Source organism: Conger conger, chromosome 4 (genome assembly GCF_963514075.1).
Source record: "Conger conger chromosome 4, fConCon1.1, whole genome shotgun sequence".
Taxonomy (NCBI): Eukaryota; Metazoa; Chordata; class Actinopteri; order Anguilliformes; family Congridae; genus Conger; species Conger conger.
In genome coordinates this window covers 27287559-27300531 of record NC_083763.1, presented here as the reverse complement: position 1 = coordinate 27300531, position 12973 = coordinate 27287559, and the positions used below count along the sequence as shown (strand labels likewise).

Here is a 12973-nt window from a genome sequence, read left to right as displayed (position 1 = left end):
AGTGTATTTCTCTGTAGCTCAGGTTTCCTACAGTTCTATGTTCATTGTTCATTCTTGTTTTTTTCTTATATAGTGCTGTAATATTTTGTTCATACTTATTCATACTGCACAATTGACTTCTAGCCTATTGTCATAATTGTGTAATAGAAAGTGTCCTTGGTATCTGGAAAGGCATTATTATTATTATTATTATTATTATTATTATTATTATCATTAGTAGTAGTATAGTATTATTATAGTTAATCCATGGGTATATCCATATATGTATATTCTGTAGGCTACTTGTAGTTCTCTGTGCAAATTGTTCACTGTTACCGGCTTGTCTGTGTGGCCAGCGGCAGAGAGGACGGAGGAGAGAAAGATGGAGGAGCAACTTCTGGAGGCAGCACGGGAAGGGGACACAGTCACACTGAACCAGTTGGTGAGGCTCAGTACAGGACAGATTCCAAACCCACCTGCCACTGCCAGCAATATGATATCTTTGCACACTGATCACTGATTTGGGGGGTGAGGGTCCTTAAATCAAGTTATTGATTTAATTAAGTTTCTCATCATTTAGGTGTGTGTGTGTGTGTGTGTGTGTGTGTGTGTGTGTGTGTGTGTGTGTGTGTGTGTGTGTGTGTGTGTGTGTGTGTGTGTGTGTGTGTGTGTGTGTGTGTGTGTGTGTGTGTGTGTAGGGGGCGACATGGCTCAGGCCCAAAGAGCAATCGTCTGGCAGTCGGAGGGTTGCCGGTTCGATCCCCCGCCCGGACTGTGTCGAAGTGTCCCTGAGCAAGACACCTAACCCCCAAATGCTCCTGACGAGCTGGTCGGGGCCTTGCATGGCAGCCAATCGCCGTCGGTGTGTGAGTGTGTGTATGAATGGGTGAATGGAGAAGCATCAATTGTACAGCGCTTTGGATAAAGGCGCTATATAAATGCCTGCCATTTACCATTTAAGTAACACACATTCCTAGGTTAGGTGATGATGAGGGGCAGCGCTCAGTCTACTATTTCGTATTGATCCACATACTTACATGGTCTCATATAGTTCAGATATTTTTAAGAAAAGATGAGTAGGGAGATTGATCGGATGAAAGCAAACTAGATCGATTTCTTACGTTGGTGCCGTTTACTGAATAATTTTGTGAATCCGCAGGTTCTCGCCTATCTCACGTATTTTATTTAAATTAATTCGACGTCCACAACGGTCTCAAACGGTTTCCTAGCAACGTTCCATGCAGATATTGTTATTAAACGCCTTACACAAATGACAACCACATGTAGATTTTAATGCTTGTTACCCTGCAAGCAATGGACTGGAGCTACGTGTAGCCTACTGCGGACCACTGCACGTAATATAAATGAATAGCTAGCTAACGTTAGCTAGTTTCCTTGCGCATCTCTAGAACGCACATTAATCTAGATAGCGATTATATTACATATTACGTTAATATGTCTTTTACATTTAAAGTCAAGAGCAGTCTAGTTAGGCTAGCTATGTTTATTTAGATTTTGTGTTGAGCTTGACATTAAAGTAGATGATTTATAGTAGCCTCGCTTTCCAGGCTTTGCTGCGACTTCGCGGGCTTGCCGATGAAAGCGCACACTGGGTATCTAGGCTACTTAATAAAACTGTCATTACGTCATCACAATAGCAAAAGGGATCAAGGAGAATAATGGGTTGTCCACATATTAATTCAAAGCACAAGCTAAAACGATAGAGTGGCGAGTTTTCGTCATGGGGCGTGAGAAGCACAGTTCAGCAAAAACAATGGTGGACTAATTAAGGGACTTGATTACAAATGCATGTTTCGCTGTTTTTTGAAGTAAAACATAAGTCTTATTATTGCCAAAACATTTTTTAATAATTTAACAAATTGCATAATGTAGTTTGCGCCCCTCTATTTAGCTTTTTCAGGATCAGGAGCAGGAGTGCTTACTGGAAAGCTTATCAACCCTAATTGATGTTACACTACATTTAAAAAAAAAGTAGTATCATATGAAAGTGAATTACATTATGTCCCACTCAAGTACAGATTTCATGCAGAGTATATTTTAAACATCATGAAAACAAAGTACATTGTATTTTTCATTGCACTGCTGCCAAAATGGTTTTGTGAAAAATAAATAAATAGTTCAGTGGTCTGGAATTGGAAGTCTTGGATGCTTTCCACTTCTTCAAGTGCAAAGGGTGAACTATTTCCCGTTGTAATTTGTACTGCATTATTTTGTATGTATTTATTGGTTAATCTTCTTTTTAGCTGAACAGGAAAAGGCCCCCTGATATAAACTGTAAAGACCTGCTGGAAAACACACCCCTTCACTGTGCTGCCTATCGAGGTCAGAAACTCTGTGCCCTTAGACTTCTTAAGGCCGGAGCTAACCCCAATGCCAAGAACAAAAATGGTAAAAACCCTTCTTCATTTGAACTTTGTTTTTATTTGTTTTCACTTTTTCCAGAATTATATATAGTTATTGTGACAAATGATTAACTTTTAATAATTCTAATTCTCATTCTAATCATTTTAGTTTTTCTTGTGTCATACAGAAAATTGTATTTTGGGGTTATTCAGAAAGAATAATGTGAAAAAAATATCATTTGGAAAGCTTTTCATTGTGTAAATGTTTTTTGTTAGAATATTATATTGTGTATATTTAGAAATAAAAAGTGTATATGAATTTCTACACACGTTATCTGTGTATTTGTCCTTGGGCTTCTCAGGTCAGACCGTCTTTGACCTCGCCAGTGATGCGGAAATAAAGCAGGTCCTTGAAGGCGCTGTAAAAAAGGTTAGCGTCTTCATTTTTGTATTTTTTTTTTTCTGTTCTCTTCTGTAGTTTAGTTATTTCAGTAGCTTAGCCCGTTTGTTTGTTTGGTGCACATATCCAGGTCAAGTTTCAACTCATCTCATACTTCAGGGTGTTATTACATTTCTCTGCCAACCTGTACTGCAGAGTTTTGATTCAGCTTTAACCAAACCAGCAGATCACCGCACTGAATATCTTTATCTGAGCGGGCCATTTTTAACGTTGTCATCGTATCAAAGATTGTGCGCATCCAAAAGTAAGCACTGGTTTCAGGCAAGACGTAAAACGTATTGTGTATCAGGATGTTTTAATTTGGCTAGGTAAGCAGTGTTTGGCTAGTTAAGGGGTTTGTACATATATTTGCGTGTTGCGGTATTATTAATACATATATATATATATATATATATATATATATATATATATATATATATATATATATATATATATATATATATATATAGGCCCTGGTCTTTATCTTTGTTGTGCAGGTAGCAGTTGAAATTGTACTTCCCTTTCAGCGCACTTATCCCTGGTTATGGGTATGCACTTTGCACTTTGTTGTACGTCGCTCTGGATAAGAGCGTCTGCCAAATGCCATTAATGTAATGTAACGTAATATCCTGCACGACAATTAATTGTATTACTGCAAATACGCTATTGACTGCTGTGCTGGCTGCTTGGTATGCACAGCTTTCAGGGCTTTGTCTTGTTGTGAATACTTTTACTGTCACTGTGATGAACCAAGAAACCTAGGACCTGTCACGTCAGACTGCCTCTGTCAAAGGCTTGTGCTGCCTGACTCCAGATTAACAGTTTCACCTGTGCAGGCTTATTCAGAGCACACCATTGTTGACTGTAGAACATGTCTTGTGGTGGAAGTGGTAGTGGTTATGACTTTGCTGTCTGGGGAAAATAACTGCTTGCTTGTTAGTTAGGGTTGTGGTTAGAATGAGCAACAAGGAAAGTTAATTTTGATGGCTTGAAAGACTTGATTATAATGACTGTCTAAATTGTCACCATTATCTATTTCTTTGGAAAGCCCTCCTTCAGAAATTGCCTTTTTTACCTCACTTATTTTTAGTCTTGAAAGATATGCTTGAACATGCTCCCAAGACTGTCTAGTTTTTCAGGTTCCTCAAATTTGCACTAACTTGTCGAGAGTGCTTTTGCAATTTGTCCCCTTGAAACCCTTAATGTTTTACATAAGGCACTTAAAGTTGACTCTGATCAGAAAAATCTCAGAAAGAATCATAAAATGGCACCCCCATACAATAAACTCTTTGGAAGGGTGGCACGAAGGCAGCCCTTACTGAGCACAAAAAAACAAAACCAAACATCTTGAGTTTGCCTAACCTCTTTGGAATTATGAATGGAAGAAAGTGCTATGGTCAGATGGGAGCAAAATCAAACATTTTGGCCACACACACCATCGACATCTTTGGTGGAAAAATTGAATGCATACAAGGAGAGGCACCTCATACCTACTGTCAAATATGGCGGTCGGTCCTTGATGTTTTGGAGATGTTTTGCTGCCAGTGGTCCAGGGGCACTATTTATGGCAACAAAGTTGGACTCCAAATATACATCACAATCCACACAGAAATGGTCAAGTAAAAACAACAACCATGTTCTGCAATGGCTATCTCACTCTCCAGACTTAAATTCCATAAAAAACCTGTGGTCTGAACTGAAGAGGGGGGTATCCCAAGGATATTAATGATTCTGAAAGGTCCAGCATGGAGCAAGGGTCAGAAATACCTCCAAATATGTTCTCTAAACTTATCACAAATGATAGGAAAAGACTCACAGCTGTCATCTTTGCTGGGGTGTTTGCACAAAGAAAAAAGTAGGGGTGTCAATAATTGTGGAACCTACTTTTTTGTTGTTGTTGATTTCCACTGCTTTAGAGCAGTGTTTCATCATTCATGCTGAAATGTTTCTGTGTTTTGTGCCCCTGCTGCTTTTAGGACAATAAATAAGTATACTCATTTTTAAAGGGTGCATTGCTGTGTGCAACATATTTATTTTTCTAAAGCTTAATATAGTCATTGGATTCAGCAGTTGAGCGTGATGGTACCAGTTTTCCGATATATATTTTAACAATATTTCATATTATTTCCCTCCCCTCTCCCAAAGGGCATGGCTCGTCACGTCCAGCCGTTTGAAGGCCCCCTATGGAAGGTAACCCATTCGTTAGTGAAGAGACATACTGCAGTGTTGGGTGGAATGGCGAAGATGCATGTACCAAGGAACAAGGAAGAAAGTTCCCAAAAACTATCAATTCATTCACACAAACACACCGTGACGCACGGTTGCGCTGAATTTCACACGGACTCAGCAGCCGTGACCATGAAGTGCAATTACTTAATGCAGAAATTTCAGTAGGACATGTATGAAATGGCAGCGTGATAATAATCCTCCTTTGTCCTGACTTTCCCTCTCTCAGAGCTCGCGGTTTTTCGGCTGGCGGTCCTACTGGGTGGTCCTTCAGGATGGAGTTCTGTCTTGGTATCCCAAACAGTAGGTCCTCTCCGTCCCGCACTGACCGATCTCGCAATTTCATGTTACACTGAAGGAGGGGGTCCCATTTCGGCTTGTCTTAAAAGTCCGCGTCCAATTGGCGCAGGCTCAGTCCTGCGGAAGGCGGCTCTCCTCCGGCATCTAATTGGCCAATCATAAGCGGGCGGCTAGAGTGCTAGGACACACGGGGCCTTGTTCTGCCTGTAGTTGGGTCAGACACGGTTCCTCAGTTTACTTCTGCATTAGTTTCTTAACACCTTATCACCAGGCCACCCGCAGGCTTCCCTCAATGACAAATGCTCTTCCCCTCTCTTCTTTGTGCCACTAGGCTAGCAGTGCATAAAATTGTCACTGGTCAGTGGTCGAGTGCATTTGCGAAACAATTGTGTCTCAGTGGAAATACTCTTTGTGTGGATCTGTTTGGGTGATGCAAAAAAAGATTCTACAATGGGCAGAAATCTGTTGAAAGAAATATCTGAGATGAAACACTTTGTGGTGTGAAATTTTTAAAGGTCTAATCTTTTTACATCTCCCCAAAGGGTGGATGCAGCTGCTAACATTCGCAGACAGGGATGCAAGCCTCTGACCCAGGCTCATTGCTTGGTAGGTGTAGACATCCCCCATTTCTGCACGTTACTATTGCCGGCAGTGCACAGATTCTTCTTTAACGTTTAAAGTTTTTTTTTTTTTTTTTTTTTTTTTTTTCGCAGCCTCCAATTGCAATGATCTGAATATAATTTATCCGTCTTTACAGTATGTTTCCAATGTTTGGTGTTCTTTTTGTTTCGGTTCAAGATCAAAGCCCGGGACAACTGCTTTTTCACCCTCAAGTGCTTTGATGACAGTGTCCACCATTTTAAAGTATCCCCAAAGAACGATCCAGAAGGGATGAGAAAAGTGAGATGTGTTCCGTTTTCATTCGCGTAACGCGTCGCCATCTGCATGTGTCAATAAGCGAAACTAACAAATTATGACTTATGATTTTTCTTTATTTATTTATTTATTTATTTTCTTTAAAAGTACACCAGAGAGCTTTTTTTTTTTGTGCCCAACAATTTTGTCACTCAAAAACAGTCCTTGCGCAAACAACAGTGCACAATGCCGTGAGCTGATTTCTGGTTACATGACATGCTGTTTAGCTTCTTCCTCTGGCTGAGCGACCCACCGTGAGCGCTGCTGGCCGTGCATGCTCCAACTCATCACATTACAGTCCATTTACCTTATTAAACTCATGTGAGCACACTTGCATGCTGCACACGGTGTAAAAATAGGCCTTGTCTTCATCACGTGCCATGCGGCCCGTGCTGAGAGACTCTTTGTGTGTGTGTTTTTAAAGAAATGGATGGAGGCCATGGAAGAGCACTCGGCCTACAGCACTCACTACTGCTCCCATGAGCAGGGCAGCGAGGAGGAGGAGGAGGATGATGTCATGTCAGTGAGCGACCTGGCCGACTCGCTACAGGTGATAGCCCGGAACCATCTCGGCGTTGCGCGTGGAACGTAGGCACTGCCTGAACCGGTGTCTCAGCTGTGAGGGTGGTGATGGTGATCCACAGCTCTGGTGTTCTCCGGGTGTGAGGTTGCTCATGGCCTGTGAGAACTGACTCCGCTATGGGAGCCTATAGCCTTAACCCCAAATTGCTCTTTGGGGGATTGGCCCCTGCCTAGTCAAATGAACAAGTGAGTCAAAAGTCTTGTGTGGGACTTTATGTGACTAATTTCCGATGTAAACTAGCCTAAATGGGCCAAGATGGATTTAATGGCTCGTCCTCTTCAGCAGACATTTTTATTTTTCTCATAATGTTTCCCTAGGATGGTAAAAACCTGTTCAAGATGGTTGGATGGAAGAGTATTGCATGAAACAGAAATACTACAGTTTTTTTTACACATTTCTTCTTTATTCATGGGAAGGGCGTTCAGTGTTTCAGTGTTTTTTTTATTTTTAAATGTATTGGTCTATTGGGTATAGATTAGCCCTTGAAAAGGCCACCACATAATTTAGTCATTCAGCCAATAGGAGGCGCATTTGTCCAACTGCCGAGTCACTGTACATGTGATGCTGCTGCCGGAGCATCGCTGAGCTAGCCTGGGCGTGTTTCTGTGTCCCGTTTGCAGAAGGCCGAAGCCTGCCAGCAGAGATTTGAGACTGAGCTGTCGGAGTTTCTCACCATGGTGAAGAAAAATGAACTGTCTGAACGTAAGGAATCTCCTACATCAGCCTTCATTCACTCTGTCTTTCAGGAATGATTACAGAAAGACGTGCATTCACAACTATTGCACTATATGCAGGTATCGACTTATGATGAAAGCTACCTAGAGAACCATCTAGCGTATTCTTACTAATTATTTGCTTACCTTTACCCAGGGCAGCTTACTGAACACAATATTAATTACAATACAAAAAGTAATTCATTAATTAAGTTATAGGACACTGATGTTTTTGCATTAAGCATTTCAACAACTGTCAACGCTGCCTTCAGTTGTACAGTTCCTCCTCTTACATCATGGGTTTTGGTATATCATCAGTTCGGTACCATAAATATAAGAAAACTGAAGGTAAACAAAGAAAAACAGAATGAGTAGGCCATCAAAAGGCCCTTTTTCTGGGAGATGGCAGAGCTCCCCTAAGTGTCCCCCCTGTGTCATTGGCAGAGCTTCCCGCGGGCGTGCTGCAGAAGATGTGCGAGATCTCCAGCGAAACCTGCACCGCCCTCCGCCACTGCATCGGCCTCATCACCAGACAGGACGGGGTGAGTTCACCCAAAACACTTTCACTTTCTGCCTCGCGGTCAGGTGTGGTTGACCAGTTCATGGGTGATGAGGCTTTGTAGATCCTAAAATAGGCAGCGTTGTCATGCTTTGTCTAACTTCTGTGTCGATGAAAGTGTGTGTTTGGTTCATGGAAGTCTGATTGATGACACATCTCCACTAATCGGACTTCTATGTCTGTGAAAGTGTGTGATTTGTTCATGGAAGTCTGATTGATGACACATCTCCACCAATCGGACTTCTATGTCTATGGAAGTGTGTGATTTGTTCAGAGAAGTCTGATTGATGGCACATACATATCCACCCTTTATGGGGTTCACGAAGCATTGTGTACAAGTAAACTAGTACACGGACTAGTGTATGTTGGAAAAGTGAATTTAGGTTCACTGACACATTTCAGATAATAAATCTCCTGTAATCAAATTAATTGATTTGCTAACAGCTTGTGTTAGCTGGAGTTAGCTATAACTCCAGCTAACACAAACTGTTGCAAAGCCTGAATGTGAAAGTGAACTCTCTGTTTGACCTTAAATATATACAGGTTATGCAGGCTTGTGTAACATCCCAACTGAACACCATGAATGTCATCACACTCGAAAAAAACATTGTAACTGTAGCTGTGCAAATTAAAATTAACACTTGCCTTTAGTCTTAAGTCAATTTATTTTTGTTGATGAAACCCGTGAATATATTTGAATAAAATGATTATCTAGTATAGCCACACATTACAAAATGGAGAGGGATTTGTCTTTGTTTTATTTGATGTGTACAGTGTATAGGGGAAGGTGTCATTCCAGTGTAAATGTGTTTGCCGGCTCAGTCTCACAGGACTGTTGTGTGAGCTGTATTAGGGCCTTCGCCCCGAGAGGGAAAAGTTGCTACTATCCCCATGTCCCTAAGGGTGGGAGAAGGGGAGGAATCAGACTTTTTGTGCCAAATATCAGCGTTTTAAGCTCTATGTCTCCCATTTCACATTCAAGAGCAGGCCAGTCAGGAAAAGTTACTAGCTAAATACTTATGTTCTTCTTGTGCCTTTTATTTTTTACAACTTAAAGGAACTGGTTAAACTCACGAAGACATTTTCATTATGCATTTGTATTCCTGGGGCTCGTTTCACGAAAGCGATTTGCAAGGATTTTAACTTGCTGATCGCAATGTCTTGTCAAAACGCAAAAATGCATGCCTTGCGAATCACAAATAAATTACTACACATAATATTCTTGCAAATATGGTGTTTTTTCTGATAGTGCTGAAACGGAAGCAGGTTCGAGAAAGAATCTTCTGTGATCATGCCCACCCTTTAGATATCTCAGGGGTTCATAAAATAATTGCTCATAATTTTTATTGCAATTTGAATAAATACTTTTTTTTTTTTTTTTGGGTTAATAAAATTCACAAGCCATGGTGGAAAAGAAGCTACATATTCCTAGTGAGAAATCTGAGTCTGGATTCTTTCCTCAAGTAATTTCAGGTCTGGTTGTTTCTCAGTGGTAGCTGCTCTGAGATAGTCTGTCAGTGAGAGGGGAACATTGCTTTGATTCTATTATTCCCGTGGCCGTGAAGGAGCTTTGACACACACACAAGTAGATCCAAAGCAAGTCAAGAGTTTCTGAGCGCACTGGATTAATGCAGGGTATGTGTCCTTCAGAACACAGGATCTCCACAATGTGTCAATGCTGTCTTTTTTGAGAGTTGTTGTGCTGCAGTTCCTTGAGTGGCTCCTCAAACGCAGCCCTTTCAACTTAGGCAGAAGTAGCCCGTTACATCACAAACTAATGGATTCTTTGTGAACACCAGCACGGGTTTCAAGGACTTAACATCTGAAACACAGTTATTTTTCGAATGCAGCCACATCATTCCACATCATTGGCAGAACCTTTTGTTCCCCTTGAAGTTTAAGATTGAGCAAATTCAAGTGACGCGTTACATCAGTCAGAGGAGCTGCATTGTGGATGAATGCGTCGTCTTCCAGGGGTGCTAGTAAATCACGTCGGTCTTTCTCTTGCGAAAATGTGTGCTCAGCTGGTAGCTGTTCCATAAAGCGACCGAGGACCATTCCGCGACAAAGCCGTCTGACCTCTGTGTGCATCGGCAAGTCAAAGTACTTTTAAACTCTTCCACCAACGAACGGAACTGTAAAATTGGAAAGAAAACGGGAAAGAATAAAATTGACTGTTCATGTCACAGAGTCCATTGTCACTTTGAGCTCTTCAATTCTAAGCTTCCTGTGCAATTGCTTTTGATGCAAAATGCAGCAATATGAGTCAGGCGTCTTTGCTGCAATCACCTGCGCAATGCTGACACAAAATACTCCCCGTGATATGACGTAGACATTCACGTGAAGGAGCAAGTGAAAACAACACCAACAGCAGCTTACTGGTATTACTGGATTTTCCTCCCCCGTTTTTTGATAAATACCATGTTAATGTTAAGCTAAAAGGCTGGTTACTGAGTGGAATTAAGGCTGTTGGGAGCGTGATGTGGATTTAAGTCGAAATGCGCCACATGTGACTACGGCCTGCGCATTGTCTGCAAAGCCTGAACACCAGTAGTCCCATGAGAAGTGTGGATTCTCTCTACCTGCACATAGCCAATTGTTTCTGGGTTGATTTCATTTAAATGTGTTTTTTTTTTTTTTTTTTTTTTGTGTACAGTGGAACCTTAACGCACATGATTTCTTAAATGCTCCATGACAATGACAGTCCACACTGCTTTTTGATTGTAACTGACTGACTGACCAACTCGTTTAGCAAGCTAGTGGCTCCTGCAGTTGTGACGTTTTGCCCGAATTTGAGCAGAGCTTCAGTTGCCTCCTTAGGCTATGCTAAGTTATGCGTATGGAGCTGTCACTCACTGATTCACTGATTAAAACTGATGGCTGTACTTAACATGCTGTACTACTAGATGGCCAGAATGTTTTATAGTTGCTTAGTACCTTTCTGTCAAATTCCACCAGTCAAATTCTTTATTTTATTTTATTAACCAGCCACTCGGTGTTTCATATCAGCTAAAACATTTTTCCAAAAATCAAAGAAAATTCTGCTTCAACATTATTTGTAATGTTTAAACTGCAACTGTTTTGCCTGTTCTCCCTCTCTGTTTCCATTCTTTATTATCCCGTAAGAAAATGCACACACGCATAAACACACACACACACACACACACACACACACACACACACACAGAATCTGTGCTGTGCTTCATATTCTCCTTAGCCAGCGAGGAAAGGGGAAGCTTCGAGGGCCTTGTGCTGACCTGTGTCGGCGCACGAGGCCAGCCGGAATTCACGAGTGAATCGCCTCTCTGATAGGCCGTGTTGAATTATGAAAATGCACTTTTTACAGCCAAAGGCCCGTGTATTGGTGCATTCATGACAGTCTTGAGACATGCTGCCGTGTTGTTTTGTTTTTTAATGAGTGAAATGAAATGAATGTGTGGAATGTCAGCGGAAGTTGTGAGGTACGTGAGCTGGAAGCGCCATGAAGGGGACGTATGTGGTGCTGATAGCGATAATCGCATTAGGGCTCTGTAGGCCTTCCTGGCTGAGTTGGGCATAATCTTTGCATACTGGTTTGCAAGTACGAATGACGCCATCAATTAATCTCGATCTCTACTTTCTGGTGCCTGTTACGTGTTTTTGGTTTGCAAATATTGTTGCCGTTCTATGGCTTGCGTAATTTCATTGGAAAGCGAATAGCAGTTAGCGTGAATGTTGGGTTGATTGGGTGCACAGGCTTGGATTGGGTGGCGGAGACACTGCCAGTACCTAGGACTGACTGCTAATAACCTTGTTTATGGCTCTTAAAGAGTTTTGATGGCCATGGCACGTGAACAACGACAAGAAAAAACTCAGTGTACACGATGTGCATACAGACTCATTGAGTTTCAGTGTGAGATGGCCACAGGGTTATGATAGCCTGCTTTATGGCTTTATATGCATGTTAGGTTAGCTATTAGCCGTATGAATCTATGATTTGTATCATGACTCTTGGTTGGCATTATTTTGCTGTAACATTTGGGGCCACTTTTGCCTATTCCTAGCCCATATTAAATTTTAAATGGAGATTTTCCATACGAAGCTAAATATAGTCCCGCTTAATCAGTGTCTGTGAATCCGGCCCGTTCAGAATGCACATTCCACTCACTTTCACTTCATCTTCTTTTACATTACCCTTGAACACTCAAGCACTTGAGGATAAGAAAGTGAAGAATTTACTCTATATATTTGCACTATGTATGTACATGAAAAGTGCACTTCAAGGTTTCTGTTCAAGTGTTTGTGTTTGTATATCTTTCCTCTCAGGTGGAAAATATTCTTATTTTAAGTTACTGATGCTTGACAAGTGAAATCTTCTTGCCCCATTAGCAAAACTTGAAATTAGTATAACTGTCTGACCTCATTGGCAATATTTTTGTCCTTTTTAGTGAAAGAAATATATAAATAATATTTAAAGTCTAAATATTAGACTGATTTATTTTTGCAGTGCCATGCCATGCTGTACACTTGTAGAATTTACCTCAGTTTTTCTATTGTTATGTTTCCTAATTTAAGTGTCTTTTCTTTCTACTTTTGCTGTGGACCAATGTAGAATTCCCAGATTCCCACATGAAAGTGCAAAGATTTTAAATGCTGTGCAGTTAGTGTAAGCATCTCACAAGCCAGCAATGGTACCCAGCCAGGCCCAGTGTTATTTCTGTACTTGCATTGAGCTGATGTTTCTCTAGGTTTACACATTGGAAGGGAAATGAGGGTGGCACAGGGAACTCTCTCTGGCTCCTCATCTCTGATGACTGGTCTCTCCTTCATCAAATATGTGTCATGTTTACACAACAATAAAATAATCATTTGTTATTCACTTGGTGCTTTTATCCCAGGGTTAGGGGCCTTGCTCAA

The 12973-nt window shown here is 41.1% G+C and overlaps 1 protein-coding gene across 5 annotated transcripts in view; it reads left to right on the top strand.

The window, feature by feature from the left end:
- The window catches only part of osbpl1a (oxysterol binding protein-like 1A), a 45999-nt gene that overhangs the window by 6510 nt on the left and 26516 nt on the right, over window positions 1-12973 (top strand). For all 5 annotated transcript variants that reach the window (XM_061239935.1, XM_061239934.1, XM_061239936.1 and 2 more), the window contains 10 exons: window positions 336-421; window positions 2244-2388; window positions 2705-2772; window positions 4927-4971; window positions 5237-5310; window positions 5850-5913; window positions 6106-6207; window positions 6647-6772; window positions 7426-7507; window positions 7963-8060. In XM_061239935.1, the coding sequence (XP_061095919.1) occupies window positions 336-421; window positions 2244-2388; window positions 2705-2772; window positions 4927-4971; window positions 5237-5310; window positions 5850-5913; window positions 6106-6207; window positions 6647-6772; window positions 7426-7507; window positions 7963-8060 (890 nt within the window). The remainder of the gene's footprint in view (window positions 1-335; window positions 422-2243; window positions 2389-2704; window positions 2773-4926; window positions 4972-5236; window positions 5311-5849; window positions 5914-6105; window positions 6208-6646; window positions 6773-7425; window positions 7508-7962; window positions 8061-12973) is intronic.